General features: G+C 36.8%; 1 protein-coding gene across 8 annotated transcripts in view; it reads left to right on the top strand.

The window, feature by feature from the left end:
- The window catches only part of FKBP5 (FKBP prolyl isomerase 5), a 164,430-nt gene that overhangs the window by 74,257 nt on the left and 68,233 nt on the right, over positions 1-21,940 (top strand). For 5 of the 8 annotated variants that reach the window (XM_036768672.1, XM_036768673.1, XM_036768675.1 and 2 more), the window contains exons 3-4: positions 13,515-13,643; positions 16,310-16,454. In XM_036768672.1, the coding sequence (XP_036624567.1) occupies positions 13,539-13,643; positions 16,310-16,454 (250 nt within the window). In that variant the 5' untranslated portion in view covers positions 13,515-13,538. The remainder of the gene's footprint in view (positions 1-13,514; positions 13,644-16,309; positions 16,455-21,940) is intronic. The other 3 variants (XM_036768674.1, XM_036768678.1, XM_036768676.1) reach the window with 1 other exon arrangement.

The raw sequence follows: 21,940 nt of genomic DNA, 5'->3' as shown, positions 1-21,940 counted from the left end.
AGGTTTTATCTGACTTTCAGTCCACCCCTTTAGTCACTACACCATTATATTATCATACTGAGGTTTCTTTGGCCATTCCCTAGCCTTTGGGCATTTAGGCGGGTTTCATTTTATGTGTGTGTGTGTGTACACATATACATATATAATATAAACACCTGCATACAAATAGATATTTTTATCTTTTTAATTATTCCTTGGAATAATGTGTCAATAGTGGAATTACGTGTGAGACTGTATGACCATCTTTATGGCTTTTTTTGCATAATGCAGAAGTTCTCCCCCAAAGATTTCAAGTTGTCATTGCCACCAGCAACAGATGTATAACTTCTTTACAACCTGTCTGCTTTAGGGTTTGTTGTATTTATGTTTGATACTCTGGTGGGTAGGAGATTGATATTCACATTTCTTTAATTATTCATGCAGATTTAGCTTTTTCTACATTTTTGCAATATTTGTTATTTGTGTTTCCTCTCTTGTAAATTACCCATTCACATTTTTTGACTGTCATTCAGAAACTGAGTATTTAGGCCGCTGTTGAAGTCAAAGAGTGTTTGTTCAGGGGAAACTGATCGCTGTAACATTCTAGGTAAGAATCAGTTTATCAGATGAATGAATTGTCATCTTAGAAGTCAGGGAGGAAACTTTACTTAGAATACATAAATAAGTTTAATTGGAGCATATAGTAGTGGCAGAGTTGTAGAGTGATAATGGTGGCAGAAGTTGGGTACAGATCAGATTGAATGATTTCAGTAAGCAAATACTGAAAACAAATGGTCAGCACTCAATTTATACTTCATTATTTCATCTTTTCTCACCAGATCTTCCACATTTGGAGGTCTTAGGGTTCAGGTTCTATTTCTCCCCCAGATTCATTGGCTAGGTTCAGGAAGTCCTAGATGGTTAGGCATACACACACACACACACACACACACACACACACACATATGTAGTGGGAGTGGCTACAAACAACATTGCCTGTCTCCCATTAGGCTCATAGAATTGACACACATTCCCATTCCCTTAATGGCTCTTAATGACTCTTAATGGCTCTGGATGATAGCCAGGATTTCTAACACTTAGCCAATCATGAAAGTAAGGTTGTAAGTTGGAGCAATCTGTAATATTAATTAAGGTGGGACTTTTTTTTTTACTGTTTTCTTTTTTAGAAGGCTAAAGTAATCAACTGCCTTTGATTAAGTCTTACTAGGTGCAAAGCCTCAGGCCCACACCCTTTTGCTGATTAGGTGTGGAGCCTTCAGGCCCTAAGAAGGGTATATAAACTCAGAGATTTTTTGTTTGGGGCTCTCACTCACTGGAAGAGAGTTGATGTGGAGACTCTGGGTAGCCTCTGGAGGCTCCCGGCTTTGAAAAAACCCAGATGTTGGTGCTTCTCTTTTTGATAACTATGTATGTGATGCCTTGATCAGACAAAGCCTGTCTGTTGAATTGTGTTATTTGCTCTGTTTATGTTATCTCTGTTTGTAATTTCTGTTTGTATTTGCTCTAAAGTTCAGAGTGCTGACTTTTCACCCTGAACTGATAGCGAATGATACATGTATGTTTGACTAAAGTGAGATTGTAAACCCCTTAAAGTTGCTTTCATTAGAAAAGCAGATCAAAGAACTTGTGCTAGCAGCTTTCCTGTGTGCTGGTGTTGTTGGTCTTACACAGCCACAGTAGCTGCCAGCCATATTGTTGTTACACAATCACATTGTGTTCAGATTTGCAGATTGCTCAAATTTACAGATAAAATGAGAGAGAAAAAATAGATTCAAGTTTTGGCTGTCTTTTCTGCTTCTTGAAAATTGCCATATTTGCCAGTGAACTAAATAAATATTAATAGCCACTTAGCATATTGGACCTGGAGTCAAGAAGACCTGAGATCATATCTGACCATAGACACTGACTAGCTGTGTGACTCTAGGCATGTCACAGAACTTCTGTGTGTCCCAGTTTTCTCAACTGTAAAATAGAAAAGATAGTAATAGCACTTATCTGCTAGGGTTGTTGTAAGGATCAAATGAGATATTTGTAAAATGCTTAGCACAGTGCCTGGTACATAGTATGCACTATATAAATGCTTATCTTTCTGCCTTCCTCCTTTTCTTCCTTCTGTCCTTCTTTCTTTGTGCTTTAACATATATTTATCTCATCTGCTTATAAGAACAACCTTCTGAAGTAGGTAGTTCAAGGTACTCTGGGGATACAAAGAAAGGAAAACTGTGGTACTCACTCTCAAGGAGTTCATATTCTCATGTAGAAGACAACATGCAAACAACTATTTATATAATACACATGCATCTTACACATATGTATATATATACAACATGCATGTGTATCTGTGTGTATGTATGTATATGTGTGTGCATATATACACGTGTGTGTGTGTGCGCGCGTGCACATAAACACACAGAGAAATGAGGGAGAGTGCTAAAGGTCTCTTGCAGAAGGTAGGATTTAAGTGGAGTATTGAAGGAAGCCAGTGAAGCCAGGAGGGAGAGCATGGCAAGCATGAGGAATAGCAGGCAAACAAGCACTCACATAGAGATGGAATGTCTCATTGGGAGATGAAGTGTTATACTCGAGGAATAGTAAGAAGGCCAGTGGTTCTGGAGTAAAATGTAAGGAAGCTTAGAAAGGTAGAAAGGAGCCAGTTTGTAAAGGACTTTAAAGAGGATATTTAATCTTGGAGGTAATAAGGTGCCACTGGAGTTTGTTGAATAGGGGAATTAATATGGTTAGACTTGTGCTTTAAGGAAATCTTTTCCATAGTTAAGTAGTGGATAATCTGGAAATGGGAAAACAGACTTGAGACAGGGAGACTAGCCAGCAGACTTATATAACCAAGCGTGAGATGATAAGAGCCTACAACAGAATGATGACTGTAGGAGTGGAAAGAAGGGGATGTATATGAAAAACACTGTGAACATAGAAACAACAAGATTGGGCAATGGTTTGGCTACATGGAGTGAGTACAAGAGAAAAGTTCAAGGATAACACCAAGATTTTGAATCTGGGTGACTGGGAGAATAGTAGTGTGCTTGTCAGTAATTGGGAAGATGGGGAAAGAGGTGGTTTGGGTAAGAGTTGAGTTTGAGAAGCCTTTGGAATATCCAGTTCAAATGTCCAGTAGGCCATCAATGTGAGACTGGAGGTCAGGAGAGGGATTAGGGATGGATATATAGATCTAAGAATCATCTGAATAGAGATGCAAATTGAATTCAAGTGGTTTAATCTCAGTTTTTCAGGTCATATAATTAACAAGTGGCAGGTTCATACAGATCTTCTCATTTCAAGTATAATGCATTTACCAAACTCTACCACAAATAAGCTGATGTAAATATTCCATAATGGAGATGGGAACAAAAGTGTGAATAACAATACATAGGATAATTATGATACTGATTTTAAAAAGACCAGAGGTTCTTTTGGTTGGCAAATTGATTTTAAGAGAAAATTCCAGAGAACAGTTGATAAAATTTGAAGGGCATCTTATTTTTCTGGTGTTTGTTGACCATTACTTTGGAGAATTTGTACTTGCCTGGCACTTAGTATAACAGAACTGTGTGTTCCCTTTCTGTTCTTGGGGTAGCATATTTTTTTCATTTTCTGTGACGTCTTAGCTCAGAAAGCTTTATTGTAGGATTAATATCCATAGCTACATATTGACCTTAAATCCAGAATAAAGCTTAGAGTAAGAGGAAAAAGAAGAAAACTTCCCTACAGATGGTGATTTTTTTTCTGTATGAATTGTAGGTGTTTACATGTACTTTTTATTGTCTTTGCTTCATTCACACTTTTTAAACACTAGAACAAGAATACTCATTGCTTTTATAAAAATCTAGCAGTCCTTAATAGCATGAATTAGTATTGGGGGGAAAGAGAATTATTCTGCATTTATTGAACTTGATTCATTTTTCATTTTGGTTTTTCATCCTTTCAGGAGTTATTCTTTAAGCAGAATTGTATTTTCTTTAATGTGTATATGTTCTGCTAATCAACTTTGGCCCAGGTATTTATATTTACCTGAAAACAGAAGGTTCATAAGTTCTATGAAAGCTATCAGTTGTAACTGTTTTATTTTTTGCAAACTAGCTTTCCCGTAGAAGATATTTAAATGTTACCTACATATTCTTTATATATAATATTATATGTTATAGGTTTAGCATCTTCTCTGAGCTATTTCCCCAACTTGTACCCACATTCATGAGTCCCCAGAGGGTATCTGCTGCTTTTAGGTACAAGTGGTAACCTGTGTGTATGCTTCTACCTGTCTCCATTTTTCCCATTAACAATTAACCGTCTATAAAACTGTATGATGTATAATCTATATCAAAGTGCTTGCCTTCTCAAGGAGCGGGGAGAGGAGGAAGGAAGGGAATTTGGAACTCCAAAATTATAAAAAAAAATGAATGTTAAAGATTGTTTTTACATGTAATTGAGGAAAAAACCATTCTTTTAAAAAGTAAAATTTTTTAGAAAAAATATCCAGTAGACTAAATGTTTAGTTTAATAAAATAACATACTAAAGACAGTTACAAAACATTCCCCACCAAAATCTGGGATGCATTCTTACACAAATTCATTCATGGGAAGAGTGAGCTCAAATTTAGAGTACTGTGGTGAATAAGAAGCATGTAAGATAAATGCATGGCAAAGGCAGCCCACAAATCCTGCATAGAGCCTGGGATTTCTTTATCTCTTTGTCATGTTCTCACTTAGCTTCCTTTGGGTGTATCATAGAGATGACGATGGGTTGTTCATCTGGATTTCCAGGGTCTGTTCATCTCCATAGTTCAACTCTGTTGCTGAGGCTAGCTTTCTCTTAGCCATGGATTTAGTGAGTCCACAGGTAGTTCACAGATCTGCTGCTAGGTGTTCCATTCCTTGAAGCTGCTTTTCCCTTTGAATTACTTTTTGTTTCTGGGTAAGTTACTGCTAGACACCATGGGGAAAGAGAAAGAAATCTTCCCCTTCTGAAATCTCCACAAATCACTCCTCCTGAGCCAGAACTCCTTCAAACTCTCTAGGACTTAGCTATTTCCAAGTTCATGGCTAATTTGTTTGCTAAACCAATCATCTTATTACCTCTGAGTCAGAGAAGTGTTCATACTTTTAAAAGGAATTTCCAGGTGTTAACATAACACATGATTACTTCATTACTTCTGTTAGCAACTCTTTGCTTTCTATGACTACATCAACTGAGTTGATAGGAGGAAGGGGTCATATCTATTCTCCCACATATATGTTTGTGTATGTGTACATATACACACATACACACATATGTATGTATGGGAGTGATTATATATACATATATATGGAGGTGATTATTTAAATTACAAAAAGATTCTTGACTTTATTCATTCTGGGTTCCTTTAAATAGGGAGTCTTCATGGTGTAAAACAACATTGTTTGCTATATTTGGAAGTCCCTTTTTGCAAACATGTGTCTCATAAATCTTAAAATCAACATTATTTGTTTAACAAAATCTAGTTTACATACGATTTTAGAGAACCGTATTTGTGATATAAAATGAGTTACATTAATACTTTATTTGCCTGGAAGTCACTTGCCCAGCAAACTCAATTATACTTCAACATAGCCAATAATAAATTTATTTATAGTTTTTATAGTTCTTTACAACTTACAAAATACCTTTCTCACAACAACCTTGTGAGAAAAACAGAATAAGCAAAATAAATTATGCAATGTTCAGATACTAAAGTTTTGTATACTTTACTTACAAAAGACCTCATTTAGCTTATTTACCCCCACTTTACATATAATTTTAACCACCTAATCTTACCATCCCTTAAAAAGAAGCAAATCAAAAGAGTGTAGGGGTTGGTATTTGGGGGGATTGGTGAGTGCTCCTAGAAACAGACCCAGCAACAGTAATAAAAGATGATAATTGGAAGCCTGATAGTGAGGGAGGAAAAGGAAATACTATAAAAAGCAGGTACAAGAAATCATGAAGCACTAAAGCAATATGAGGCTACATAGAGTCAAGATTAGAGGCAGAAAACCCTACGGTCTCTTAGTAGAGCCTTAGGGCATAGCTATTAGAGCACAGAATTAATTAATATAATGATAATTATGAGTCATCAAGAATAAGTTAAATTATGCCCAGTATCTTCCCTTTAAGAAAGGTCATCTTAGAAATAGTACCACTAAAATTTTCCAGTTAGATATGTTTTTTAAAAAATTAAATGCTGTTACATTGACAGATAATGACAAAACAAACAAAACAGCTGCTCTCTGACACATAAACCCACTAAAAAACCTAATAGTGCCCATTTGTGAATACTGTATATGACTAATGGAACATTGTAATCTCCCAAAAAATCAAAATTAGGGGTGACCCAGAGGACAATGGAAAGACATCATGGGAATAAACTGCAGCATGTTACCCACACAAACAGTGGCATAAAGGAAAATGTATCATTAACAAATCATATGGGTTGTTCAAGGAGGATTGGCACCTCTGGTGTGAGGGCTGCCAAGCCCTTTGCAAGGCTGCTTATCCACCTTTGGTGTGTACCTTTCACCTAACTCTTACCTGTAGCTCCAAGAAACTGTAGCCTGCACAGTGGCCACACCCTCTAAACCAGCCCAGCAGAAGGGCTAAACTAGGTTGAGGGTCACTGATGGGCCTCCAGCCTTTTGGTGAGTTAGGGGGTGTTTGCATCAAATATGAGAACACTTTCCTGGTGGAATTGGTATTCCAACAGCTATGAAAGCAGCTGAAATAGGCTCTGTGGAACACTTCGAGTTAGGTCAGCCATCAAAGACCCCAAGGTCTTCCACTGCAGCCCAGGCCATCTCTGGCCATCTTGACTTTTTGTCCTACTACTGGACTTTGATGCCTCTGGCAGGCAGAGCGAGTCTGACAACTTTGCAGCTCCACCTCACTTAAATTCAATTCACACGTGAGTCGAGGTGATGTCATTGATCCTCTTCAAAAAAGAAAGAATAACAATAACCAGGAATTGTTCTAATCCCTGGAGTTCCTAAGACAAGAATGAAACAGTCCTTGTCCCTAAAGAACTTATATTTTAGCTTATATTAATTAGAAAAGGCAAATATACTAGTCATGTTGTGAGACTGAGATATGAAAGATGAAACACAGTGTTAAGATACCTAGAGGAAGGCTGGTTTATTTAATCTATTTATAATTAGTGTTTTAAATGTAATATAGGATATTTTCTATTTTCTCCCTATTTCTCTTGACTTTTGTTCTTTTGTATGAATTTTATTATAATTTTGCCTAATTCTATTAAAAAAAATCTCCTTGGAAATTCAATATGTAGCGTTGTCTTTAGAATAACTTGGTTAGTACTATGATTTTCACTAGTTCGTCATTGCCTTGCTATGGTCTGTTTCTCTGATTTAGGTCCTCCTTCATTTTTGTGAAAATTGTTTTTAGTTGCATTTATATAAATCCTGTCTGTCTTAGCAGCTCCTGGTTAGTTAATACATTTAATTATTATTTTAAATAGTATTTCTTTTTCTTACCATTTCATGTTTTTTCTTGGGAAGGGGTAATATACAAAATTATTGGTGGCTTTTGGCATTTATTTTGTATTATATTGTGCTGAAACTTGTCTAGATCAATTTTTTGTTTGATTTTCTAGAGTTTCTAAGTAAATTGTTAATAGTCTACAAATGATAACTTATATATTTCCTTCACTCAAGCTTATTTCCTTAGTTTCTTTTTCTTTACTTATTGTAGTAGCTTGCATTTCTGACATGTCAAATGAGGATGATGATATTTGCAAACTTGCTTTTCTCTCAGTTTTATTGGGGATATTTCTAGTGTTTTTCAACATTTAATATAATGTTAGCTCTGGGTTTTAGGCAAATCCTTTTGATAACATTAAGAAAAGAGCCTTCTCAAGATGGCGGCTGGAAAGCAGGGACTTGTGTGAGCTCCCCTCCAAGCACCTATAAAAAATAGCTCTGAACAAATTCTAGAACTGCAGAACCCACGAAATATCAGAGGGAAGCAAGGCTCCAGCCCAGGACAGCCTGGATGGTCACTGGGTGAGGTCTATCGCACATGGAGCTGGGAGCGGAATGGAGCAGAGGACCAACCAGACCGGGAGCCGGGTGGAACAGGCCCTAGCACCCTCAATCAGTGGGCTGTGGCAGTTACCAGACTTCTCAACCCACAAACACCAAAGACAACAGAGAAGGTTAGTGGGAAAAACTGTGGGGGACAGAGTGAAAGGAGTTTGCAGTTGGGCCACCACCCCAGGGGCAGCAGAGAAAGTGCAGCTACAGAACTACAGCTGCAGTTGCTTCAGGCCCCAGGCCCACCTGGTGGGAGGAATTAAGTGGCAGATCTCAGCAGGAGTGCAGAGCCAGCTTAGATCTGAGTCAGGTCTGGGTTGGCGGTTCTTGGGGGAGGAGTAGTGCTGGTGTGGCAGAGCTTGCTGTGTAGAAATAGCTCTGAAAACAATAGCACAGCCCCTCAAGCTTGAGACAAAGTACTCTATACTCTACAAGCAGGCATATCCCGATGAAAAACTCAAGGGTCAAGTAAGTTGCCTGGGAACATGGCCAGGCAGAGAAAACAGACTCAGATTCAGACTTAGACTTTGGAATCTTTCTTTGGTGACAAAGAAGACCAAAACATACAGCCAGAAGAAGTCAACAAAATCAAAGGGCCTACATCAAAAGCTTCCAAGAAGAACATGAACTGGTCTCAGGCCATGGAGGAGCTCCAAAAGGATTTGGAAAAGTAAGTTAGAGAAGTAGAAGAAAAATTGGGAAGAGAAATGAGAGATGTGAGAAAACCATGAAAAACAAGTTAATGACTGGCTAAAGGAGACCCAAAAACATACTGAAAAAAATAACACCTGAAAAAATATACCAACTCAAATGGCAAAAGAGCTCCAAAAAGCCAATGAGGAAAAGAATGCCTTGAAAGGCAGAATTAACCAAATGGAAAAGGAGGTCCAAAAGACCACTGAAGAAAATACTACCTTAAAAATTAGATTGGAGCAAGTGGCAGCTAGTGACTTTATGAGAAATCAAGATATTATAAAACAGAACCAAAGGAATGAAAAAGTGGAAGACAATGTGAAATATCTCATTGAAAAAACCACTGACCTGGAGAATAGATCCAGGAGAGATAATTTTAAAATTATTGGACTACCTGAAAGCCATGATCAAAAAAAGATCCTAGATAACATCTTTCAAGATGATATTCTAGAGCCAGAGGGTAAAATAGATATTGAGAGAATCCACCAATCACCTCCTGAAAAAGATCCCAAAAAGAAAACTCCTAGGAATATTGTCACCAAATTCCAGAGCTCCCAGATCAAGGAGAAAATACTGCAAGCAGCCAGAAAGACACAATATGTGTATTGTGGAAACACAATTAGGATAATACAAGATCTAGCAGCTTCTACATTAAGGGATCAAAGGGCTTGGAATATGATATTCCAGAGGTCAATGGAGCTAGAATTAAAACCAAGAATCACCTACCCAACAAAACTGAGTATCATGCTCCAAGGCAAAATATGGATTTTCAATAAAATAGAGGACTTTCAAGCTTTCTTAGTGAAAAGACCAGAGTTGAATAGAAAATTTGACTTTCAAACACAAGAATGAAGAGAAGCATGAAAAGGTAAGTAAGAAAGAGAACTCACAAGGGACTTACTAAAGTTGAACTGTTTTGTTTACATTTCTACATGAAAAGATGATGTGTATAATTCATGAGACCTCAGTATTAGGGTAGCTGAAAGGAATACACACACACACACACACACACACACACACATATACACGTAAGGCCCAGGGTGAGTTGAATATGAAGCGATGATATGTAAAAAAATAAAATCAAATTAAGGGATGAGAGAGGGATATATTGAGAGAGGGAGAAAAGGAGAGATAGAATGGGGTAAATTATCTCGCATAAAAGTGGCAAGAAAAAGCAGTTCTGTAGGAAGGGAAGAGGGGGCAGGTGAGGGGAAATGAGTGAATCTTGTGAGGAAATACCATAAACACTCAACTGGGTATCTTACTCCACAGGAAAGGAGGAAGAAGATAAAAAAGGGGGAATGATAGAAGGGGGGCAGATAGGGGAAGGAGGTAATCAAAAACAAACACTTTTGAAAAGGGACAGGGTCAAGGGAGAAAATTGAATAAAGGGGAATAGGATAGGAAGGAGGAAAATATAGTTAGTCTTTCACAACATGAGTATTGTGGAAGGGTTTTACATAATGATATACATGTGGCCTATGTTGAATTGCTTGCCTTCTTAGGGAGGATGGGTGGGGAGGGAAGAGGAGAGAGAATTTGGTACTAAAAGTTTTAAAAAACAGAGGTTCAAAAAAAAAGTTTTTGCATGCAACTAGGAAATAAGATGTACAGGCAATGGGGCATAGAAATCTATCTTGCCCTACAAGAAAGTAAGGGAAAAGGGGATGGGGGAGAGTGGGGTGACAGAAGGGAGGGCTGACTGGGGAATGGGGTGACCAGAATATATGCCATCTTGGGGTGGGGGGAGGGTAGAAGTGGGGAGAAAATTTGCAATTCAAACTCTTGTGAAAATCAATGCTGAAAACTAAAAATATCAAATAAATAAATGATCCAAAAAAAAAAAAAAGAAAAGAGCCTTCTGTTTCCATGCATTTTAGCATATTTAATTTACACAAGTTCTGAGTTTTGTTAAATACCTTTTTATGGAATATAATTTTTGTTTCTATTATTAATATGATTATGCTCAGTATTTCCTACTATTGAATTCTTGCATACTGATATAAAGCCAGTGAGGTTATGATGAGTATATTTTGGAATATTTTGCTATGATCTCATTGACTGGTATTTCATTTAACATTTTCTCACCAGTATCTATTAATTTTTTGTATCTTTTTCTGCATTATCCTTCCCTGGTCTGGATGTCAGGACCATATTTGTGTCACACAAGGAGTTTGGTAGAGTTTAGGTTAGAATCATTAATTTGTATTTTTTTCTATTGTTTATAATTTTTATTTCTTTATGATTTATAAAGAGTGTTTTGAACATTTCTGCGCAAAAGGCAACATGGTTCAGTGGATAGAGGAGCCAGTCTTGGAGGCAGGAAGATCTGGGTTCAAGTTCTGTCTCTGATGTATACTGGCTATAACATATATATATATATAAGTGTGTGTGTGTTTGTGTGTGTACATATATATATATATGTGTGTGTGTGTGTGTGTGTGTGTGTGTGTGTGTGTGTATGTACATATGTATATGTATGTATGTACGTATATATTTACCCTGGGCAAATCATTTATACTCTTAAGTTCTCTAGACAGCTCTCAAAAATTAAGTTGTCAAGGTGTCACCCTACACTGGTAGAGGGAGTTTTATCATCTGAGAATTCTTTTACCTGTGAAATTATAAATCTAGTCGTAGTCCCTGTTCCCTTATGAGTAAATACCATAGGGATTTTTCTTTAAATGTTTGATAGAATTCACTTATAAATCCATTTGGACGAGGATTTTTTTTTCTTTGAGAGCTCATTTATGACTTTCTCAGTTTCTCGTTCTGAAGATGAAGTATTTATATTCTCACCTTTGGGGGGTTTAGGATAAAATTTGGATATTATATGTCTGTTTCTATTCACCTTTTCATTTTAGTTTTCAGCTTTGTTGACATAAAATTCGGGTTGCTGATAATTGTTTTTTCACTCCTTTCATTGTGAATTTTTTCCCATTTTTGTGTAATTTTATATTCTTCTTAGTTTATAATATTAGTATAATGATTTGTTGATTTTGCTTGCCCTTAAAAAAAACCTCTTGTCTGTAGTAAGCTATTATGAAGAAGTCTACAATTTCTTTTTTATTTATCTTTGTGTTAAAATTGAGACTGAAAATACCACAACCCTCTTCTCCTTTGGCCCAGGATATACATCAGTGCATCTTTCATTGATTATTAAGTTCAATTTTAAGAGAATATTTTATTTTGAGTTGCAAATTGTCCCATTTCCTTTTGTATAAGATCTTTATGTAACAAGAAAAAACAGTCCGAATTGTTAAATATGATTAATATGATTACCTGTAATATTTGTTGTTTAACGTTGAAATTCTGAAACTTGATCATGATATTTCTTGATAAATGTGAGGTTTCTTCATTAGCATTCTGTAAATTCCATTAATCTATATTTTGCCCTCTGTTTCAAATATTTTCGAGGAATTTCCTGCAGTATGGTATTCAGACTTTCTAGAAATTTTACTTTTCTAAAAAACCTGTGAATCTATATCTTCATATTCTTTCTTTAAGGTCACTTGTCTTGACTTGTATAGTTTTCATGTGTTCTTCCAATCTTGTTTCATCTTTTGATTTTATTCTCTCAATTTCTCCTCCACTTCTATGCTTTAAAAATTCTAAATCTGTTATCTTATTTCAGAAGATCTACTGTCTTCAAGAAATTGCCTGTCTTTTCTTCTAAATTCTGTACTTTTTGGTCTTTTTTGTTTCTTCCTGGAAAGCTCTAGTTTTTTACCTAATTTCCATCCCTATTTTTTTCATTTGCTTCCCTTATTGTACTTTAGAATTGTTCTATGTTCTTGTGTTTATTCTCTTTTAGTTTTCATTATTTTCAAATCAGTTTATTCAAACCATTTATTGTTTGCGTTTTAGTTGTTTGTGTTTTAGTTGTTTACTTATCTCTCTTTTAAAAAAAATCCACTTTCTACTCATTGTTCTGGGGGATTTTTCCTCTGATAAATTCTTTCTTATATTTTCTTTTCTTTTTTTAAAGAATGTATTTCTTTCTGTTTTGAGATAATTGAGAGGTGCTGGCCTTAAATACTACCTTTATGCAACCATCTTTCCAGAAGTCCTTCTTGGCAAAATTCTAGAACTTGTTATTTAACAGATGGTATGTGACTATCCAGAAAAATGTGTGGTCATAACCCAAGTGCCAATCAGCATGATTTTATCAAGGACAAGTTATGCCAGATTAATCTTATTTTGTGTTTTGACATGGTTACTAGATTTAGATGTAGGCAGTACTATAGATATAGTTTACCTAAACCGTAACTAAACATTTGATAAAATCTATCATGCTATCCTTGTGGGTAAGAAAGACGCAGTGATAAATGCTAGACAATAGCTCATATAAGTCAGCTCAAATCTGTTTGGACGACCAGTCCCAAAGAATAGCAAATAATGCTTTTTGGATGTTAACCTGGAGGGAAATCTCAAGTGGAAAGCCTTGCATATAGGTAGGCATTTAATAAATATTTGTTGAATTCTCTTATGTATACATTAGATATGTTCCTGGCCTTATGCTTGTTGGATGTTGTAGAGGGGATTTTTAGTTAAGTAAAATTTGGAGAGAATGACCTGAGGTATGTTTTGATTGTGTGAGTAAAGGCTAGCATGTTGGTCCCAGTGAACAAGTGTCAGATATTAGCTAGGAGCAGAAGTGAAATATGTTCATACTTCATAATTGCTTCTGAGCTGAACAATGAAGTAATTTTTTTTTCTAGCTCAAAATACATTTTGTTTTTTCTTAGTAGGGATTCTCCTTATAAAAGACAATGACTACCGATGAGGCCACCAAGAATGATGGAGAGAATCCAGCAGTTGCTCTTGCTGAACGAGGAGAGGACATTACACCCAAAAAAGACCAAGGTGTCCTAAAGGTAAGTCCTTAATGAAGAATGTTGGGGGAATATGCTATATGCAGCGTCTGAATATGTTTTGCTTAACCATTTTTGTTTGTGAGAACAAAGTATTCATGGGGACAAGGGAGACATCAGGAAATGTCTATAGTATTTTTAAAATAAAAAAGCATCAGTGGGTGTTTTTATCTTACCTAATCATATTTCATATTTTTGTCTATCCCCCAAATAAAATTTAAGGTTTTTCTTGGTAAGCAAGAGCCATTCCCCACTTTGAGAATTATATAAGTTTACTAAAATTGTAACAATTGAAAGTTTCAAGTAAATGTTATTTTAAAAAAGTAAAAGAAATTTAGCAAAGTTCAAAATCAGTGATCTTCAATATTAATACATATGGTGTTCCCGTGTGGAGTGAGTTCTTGATATTCAATCAAATAATCAACTTGCCTTTGAACTTAACTCTCCTATCCTGCCCCATATTTAATATTATCTGACATTTTACAATGCTTGTATATCATCCCATTTGAAGCTCACAATAACCCTATGTTGTCAGCATTATCTTTATTTTATAGATAAAGAAACCGAATGGATATGAGACTTTTTAAGGTTACATGGCTAAAATCTTCTAAAAGCAGTGAGGCTGCATGTAGAACACAATCTTTTACATAGTTAATACTTTGCCCAGTACCCCACTGTTGTGTACAGTCATTTTCTTATCTGTTTTACTGATAGAGAATTAACTGTACCTCGTTTGGAACCACTTGGTTTGCTAATTTGGTTATCCTCTTGTCTTCAGTCATAACAAATGGAGATCTTTCTGAACAGGTTTTGTCCAGTTTTATTAATTTCTTAACTCTCTTCCCATATTTATAGGTATTACCATTTTCTTGTGCAAAAACAAATTTTGGAGGTTGATGATAGCTGTATGTGGAGGCAAATGCTGAATGCCTTAGATTTTTGTCATGATATTGTCTTTCCAAAACAAAACTAATGAAATGATGCTGTGGACCCCTAAAGCTTTCTCAAGGTTTGAAGTTTCAGCCTAGGAATTCTTGCTTACCCTACTGCTTCATAATTAGTCATTCTGTACAGCAGTGGTTTCAACTTCAAATAGGAACAGGGCCACTAAACTGTATATAAGGATCACTACTGGTTGCATATTGACGTAAAAACCACATATTAACATTCTCTGTGATCTATTATTTTTTATTTTGTTAAATATTTCTCGATTATATTTTAATCTGATTTGACCTCCACTTGGAAGTGTTTGACACACCTATCGATAACAAAGCATAAGATCATATGGCCGTAAACTTAGAGGTTCAGATACTTCTAGCATAATGCTTAATTGACATACAATATCTAAGGTTAGATCAGACTTTTCCATGTGAATTGTAAATCTGTGAATGTGATGAGTAGAATATCTGGATTGGATAGGTTCATATGGTGAAGCCTTTTTTTGTTCCTGAAAGCTCTGAAATGACTGTAAAGAGTCTTTCCTTCCAGAATCCCAAAGATTTTGAACTGGGAAAATTACAAATCAGAGTCTTCCATTCATCCTTCAGAAAAAAATAATTTAAGATAAATCACTAATGTTTACAGACAATTGTACTCCTCAGAAAAGATGGAAGCCAAAGTGTTCTTTGTTTCTGTTCAGTTGTTTTCCAGTCATGTCTGATTGTAACCCCATTTGGGGTTTTCTTGGCAAAGATACTGGAGTAGTTTGCTATTTCTGTTATCTGGCTCACTTTACAGATGAGGAAACTGAGGCCACCAAGGTGACACAACTTGCCCAGGGTCACCTGGGCTTCCTGACTTAAGGCTTGGTGCTATATCCACCTTGCCACCTAAGCTGCCTCGTAAAGTATTATCTACTGCAGAATGATTAGTTTTGCATACTATTGACAGAAGAAACTATACCACCAACACAGCTGGAATCGATTTTGTTTTCCCAGAACTGACCCAACACATGCGCACCCTCTGCCAAATACAAAACAAATAAATGCTATGGATTTTTTGATTGCTAGTTTTTTCAGAGTCTTTTTGGTATTTCCTTTACTAGAAAACAAGTCTATCAGTACCACACTGTATAGCTTTGTTAGTCTTTCGCACACGTGTGTATTATTCAGATAATGTGAAATATAACTAGTCATACCAGGAAGCAGGACTTTCTGAAATTTTAAACCTACTGGGATAATCTGTAGTCAGAAGCTGCTGTGTTTGGGCTGATGGAGGACACCAAGAGAAGTATGTAATGAGGCTTTGTTTTGGGCGTTTCTTGGATGTCCTTGGATGGTTTGCTTTGTGGCTTAGATTGTATAGGAACCAACACCCTGGTCTTTTGATTTGGGAGGATTTTCTTTTGAAAAAGGAGGAAATGAGTCCAATAGAGCTTGAAAGATTGATGAATCTTCTTTGAAATAAACAGTACAACCTGAAACGAGCTTAAACTGCAACATAAGGGATTTAAATTGACTATAAGGAAGAATTTCTTGACAGCAAGGATTGCTGAGCAAGGTTGTGGTAAAAGCTGTTAAAAATAGGACAGATACTCATCTCTAATGTGGTTTAACTATAATTTTGCCTAAAGGATGAAAAAAAGAATAGAGTTACCTTTCTTTCTGACCCTTATTTAATGATCGGATGTAGAAACACACTTCTTATTCCTTGATGTCTATCTTTTCTAGATTGTCAAAAGAGTGGGGAATAATGAGGAAATGCCGATGATTGGAGACAAGGTTTATGTCCATTACAAAGGAAAACTGTCCAATGGAAAAAAGTTTGATTCCAGTCATGATAGAAATGAACCGTTTGTCTTCAGTCTCGGCAAAGGTAAGAGGGCATTCTTCTGAGTCATAGATACACTTCTTAAATTTTTTTACTGATGATTTGGATAAGAGGAGGAATAGAGAGAGATTAACCTTATTAAAGTAGGAGTATTTTAGAGTCTTAGGCATGGTGGTTATTGTTTTCTCTTCAGATGCCTTTAACGTAATCAGATGATTAATTCTGTCATTTTTCTTCTGACAAAAAAAAGAGAAAAATGCATGTAGTAAAGCTAGCTGTATATCTAGTGGATGCTAGTGTTTGGATTCTATTACTCTTATTATCATGGTTCCTTCTTTCTGTAGGCTGAATGAGTCGTTCTTGCCTCCAGGGGACCTCCATCCATGATTGCCCCTTCCTTCTAAGTATCTAGAATTTGCAATTTAAGGACGTTGGCTCAAGCACAAGAATAGCTAAACACCAGGCTGAGGGTTGAGACAGTCTGTCCATCCTCACCTGTGGAATAAAATGCTTAATGAAAAACTGGTCAATTGAGACCGTCACTGCGCCTCCATTTACATTAGCACCAGGAAGCACATGCTTAGGTGACTTCTTCCATCTCCAATCCTCTCCTCCCCTTCTAATTGCTTTTGATGGGGCCTTTCTATATCCTGCACTTTTATTGTCCTCTGTTTGTAGGATTATTAGTACTTCTTATGAAATTAATCTTTTTCCTTGTATTCTTGTTCCTGAATGACTTGGCAGCCTAGGAAGAATGAAAAGGAATTGCTGATTGCTTATTTAATAGATTACAGGTTTTTTCCTGAAAAAAATTGCCAGAAATAATAATATATTCAGTTTCTCTCTACTTAATAACTGCCATGATCAAATGTATATCTTGTTACATTTTCGTTCTTATAAGCACAGATGTGTCATTTAATTGATGGAACCATAAAGTCTCTTATCATATGCGTTTCAGTTCCCCATATGTCTTCTTCCCATAGAATCTGCCTCTTCAGGGAGTTAAGCATAATTAAAGTAGTTATATCCCAGGACTATAGGATCATAGCTTTAGAGCCAGGAGGGACCTAAGTGTTCAGTCCTTTTACTTTGCAGTTGAGGAAACTGAGGGTCAACAAGGAGTGGTGCAAAGTTATGTAGGTAGTAAGTGGCAGAGCCAGAATTTGAAGCTAAGTCCTCTGATTCCAAATACAGAACATTTTCTGCTATAAGAATTCCTTTCATAGCTAAGGTCTTAACGAGTAAACTACACGAATTCTATTTTCTTTCTTTCCTCTCCACATTCCCCAGAAAATTCTACACTTACTATTAGAGATAATCCCTTAATTTAACTTCTCTAAAGATTTGAACAGAAGGAATTATTTTTGTGAGTAGTCCTTTTAAAAAAAGCTAATTAGAAGAGAAAGGAAATAATTTAACCAAAGTTTTATGTAGTAGTGGAAAGAATTCTGATTGAGAGTTGAGACCTGGGTTTTAATTCTAGCTTCTACACTATCTACATGTGTAACCTTGGACAAGTCACCTCACTTCTTTGTGCTTTATTTTCCTTATTTGTAAAATGAAAGATTTCCTAAGATCTGTTCTAGCTCTAAACTTCTGTGAAACTTTCTCTAATCTCTTTTAAAGACATAAGAAGGAAAGTGTACAAAGAAGCAAACCTTCCTTTCCTCTTCCCAATAAACAGACCCATATATGAGTTATAACCTCAAATACCCTCAGGCATTGCTAGTAAGATAATGTGGGGTTCCAGTATACCTCAGATGAGCTTCATCACCATTGACTACCAGAACATATATTTCCATGACCAAATATTCATTTGATTAAAAAGAAATTTAGACTATGCTGTAATTTAACCCATAGATTTGTGTTGCATTAAAATTTTCACTAGATTCCATCATCCTCACTAGCTTTTGTCCTTTATCTCTCTTCTCTTTCTCAGCTGAATTCCTTGAAGAGCGTGTCTATCCCTGGTACTTCCACTTCCCCTTCCCTCATTTTCTTCTTAACCATATGCAGTCTAGTTTTTGGCCTTATCATCCAATTGATATCACTCTTCAGGCCAACAGTGATCTCCTAATTGTGGAATCTAATGACCTGTTCTCCAAATCATTACCCTTCTTGGCCTCTCTTCAGGATTTGATGCTGTCACACACTCTCCTCCTGGACGGTCTTACTTTCTTTGAATTTTTTGAGACTGTTTTCTCTTAGTTCTCCTCTTACCTATCCAGCCACACTTTAGTCTCCTTTTCTCATTCATCATCCATGTCATACCACTTGTTTTAGTTAACTTAGTCTTGATACTGAGATTAACCAGTTAAAATCCACAATGTCCCGAATATTTGGCCCCTCTTTTCTTTCTACATTCTTCTCACTTGGTGAACCCCTCAGTTATCGTCTCTATGTATATACTCAGCTATAGTCTGTTTCCCATCCTCTAGTCCTACATCACCAGTTGCCTAATTGGACATTTCAAACTAGATTTCCTGGAAACATGTCAAATTCAACCTAGAATAGAGCTCATCACCTCTGCCCCAAACCCATCCTTTGTCCAAATTTTCTCATTATAATCAAGAGCACTACCATCTTTCTAGTCACTTGAGTTCTCAACCTTGTTGCCATTGCATGCCAACTCTGTCTATTCCTTCCACTCTGATTCCATAATTTGCAAATTTTCTTGTTTTCTGAACCTCTTCCTTGCATTCCTTTCATCTACTTCCACTGACAGAGACCTAGCTTCCACCAAATGATATTCTGTCTTTTGCTATCCTTTCTAGCACTGGTTGTACCTTTTCTCATAACTTCCATAACACTTAACATAAAGGGGGAGTTGGGATATCACTTAATCCTTTCTACCACTTCCAGACTTTCTCAGTGCCTCCATCACTCATTAACTGCTCCTCCTTTGAAGTTCATTCTAATGAAATCTTTTGCCCTATTTAGGTCATGGTGGCTCTTGTCTGCTTCCCCCTTGGTTACTCTCCTTTCTTTCTTAAGGAGTTCAATACCAGATTCACTGTCTTTCTTTTCTCCCCAATTCCTGCCCTTATTTTGGAAGACTTCAGTATTTCTATTGATCTTCTTCCAAACCCTCTAGCCTCCAAGTTCTTCAGTCTCCTCAGATCCCATGACTTACTCTTCCACTCCAGCTCATCTCTGTGCAAGGTGGTCACACTTTGGATCTCAACATTACCTTAAGTGATTAAAATCTCTCTAACCATAACTCCCTATACCTTGTTGTTGTTCAGTCATTTCAGTCTTGTCTGACTCTTTGTTACCCTATATGAGGTTTTCTTGGCAAAGATACAGAAGAGGTTTACCATTTCCTTCTCTAGTTCATTTTATAGATGAGAAAATCGAGATAAACAGGGTGAAGTGACTTTCTGTGGTCACACAGTTATTAAGTGTCTGAGGCTGGATTTGAACTCAGATCCACTGAGCCAGCTAGCTGTCCTCTACCTTACCTCCTAAATTTATTCTTTCCTCTCATTGATATCTCCAATACCTCTACCCATCAGTACTTCTCAGACCATTATGACTGCTATTTTCTCCTTTCTTAGTCTTGACATTGAAGTTAACCACTTCAAATCCACAGTGCCACCCTCCATTTTCAAATCCTTCATCTACTTGCCTTGTTGCTTATCCTTTGCCAAGCTTCACAACCCAAACTCTGTGTTATTCTACTATGTACCAGTTCTGTTCCTACTCACCTGCTGCTAAATGGAATTAGAAGAAGTCACATACCGAAGCTGATCCAATATATATTTGTTACCTCACTATAGCAGGGCAATCTTTTTATTCCTCACTAATTGATTCCCTGTCTCCCCAAAGAACCTTTCCATACCTTTTCTTATCTCCTCAAGCCTCCCATACCACCCCTATTCCACTTTTTCAGCCAACATTACTTCCTTAGTTTTCTTCTCCTCTTCCTCCCAAAATTCCTTGTCATTACCCCAATTTTCTCCTTTTCTACTCCCTATATTTATGCCCTTGATCTCATCCTCTTCTTCCTTCTCTAGCAGGTTTACCTCTCAATCGTCTCCTCTTTCTCTCTCCTATTCAGTCTCTCTCTTTCTGATATTCCCTTCTCTTCTAATTTCAAACATGCTGAGGTCTACCCCATTCTTATTTCTGACTTCATTGCTAGGCTTTCATGATACTACTTTCTCTAGGTTCTCTTCTTCTCTGACTAATCCTTCTCAGTCTTATTTGTGTATTCATCATCTATATCACAACCCCTAATTATGATGTTTTGGGTACTCTACTTTTTCTCTATCAGGAACTTCATCAGGTTTCATATATTTAATTATCATTTCTGAGCAAATGATTCAGAAATCTATATATATCCAGCATGAATCACTCCCAAGATCTAGACTTATGTCAGCAACTGCCTCTTAGACTTTCCAAACTGGAAATACTATAAGAATCATAAACTCAACATATCCTAAGAAGATTTAATTATCTTTCCCCCTTAAACTACTCTTCTTCTAAACTTCCCTATTGAAAACAAATTTAGGTTGAGGTAGGAAAATGGGAGTGCTCTAGGATAGAGAGGATCCCAGATCCTCTGAACATACTCCACTAAGAGTTAGATATACACCAATCTACTAGGAGATAGAATAATTTCTGGACATCCTCACCCAACATGAGAATCCACAGAGAGAACCTCCTCAGAGTCCTGCAACATGAATAGTAAGCTGGGGCACATTCTGTACAAAGCATAGAGGGCAAGGGTGAAGCGCAGCTCCTGGAGCCTTTGGAGCAGTTACAGCACTCAGTGCTTGAGCCTGACAGTACCTAAGCCCAGCCTAAACCTTTCTTGAGATACATGGATGCAGAAGAGTGACTTTGTGGTGTTTTGGGCAGTTCAGCACAGCTTTTCCTCCATTGACCAAACAGTAGGGAAGCCTACTCCGCAAGTTTATGCCTGACGCTGGCTTGAGAGGGAGCAGTTACAAGGCATTTTGGGTGATCCAGGACAGTAGTCTAAGGCCTGAGATGAATAATGCCTGAGGCAAACTCAATGCCAACAGTTTCTAGCCTGGCAAAAAGAGCAACCTCTGAGCATTGGAAGGTATGGTGCCAAAACTGAGAAAGGCTTTAAGTAAAATACAGTCCAAAACTTCCCTGAAGCCTGTGGTTAGTAGGGCCCTGAAACAGCAGTGGGGGTGGGGCCCTACACTCAACTTCCATATGTGGAGTTTGACCCAAATTCAGGTCACCTCCTAATCTCTCCACTTAAGAAAACCAAGGAAAACTCCAAACACCAGGAAGAAAACTTGGTTCGAAATACTTCCAAGGATAAGTCTTTTAAGCCCTGAACAAGACAGTGATCCCACAAAAAGTCCAGGTAAAGCCTTGGAACTTCAGGAATACCTAAAGAAAATGAAACAAGAGGTAGAGAATGGAAAAACTAGGGAGAAAAGTATGGTAAGGAAATTTGACACTTTAGAACAGATGGTGGAAAACTTCACTCAAGAACTGAATGCCCTGAAAATATGAATAAACCAGACAGAAAATAACTGAATAAGACA

Source organism: Trichosurus vulpecula, chromosome 7, assembly GCF_011100635.1.
Source record: "Trichosurus vulpecula isolate mTriVul1 chromosome 7, mTriVul1.pri, whole genome shotgun sequence".
Lineage (NCBI taxonomy): Eukaryota > Metazoa > Chordata > Mammalia > Diprotodontia > Phalangeridae > Trichosurus > Trichosurus vulpecula.
Note: the sequence above shows the minus strand (reverse complement) of the source record. Positions and strands in the feature narration are given on the sequence as shown.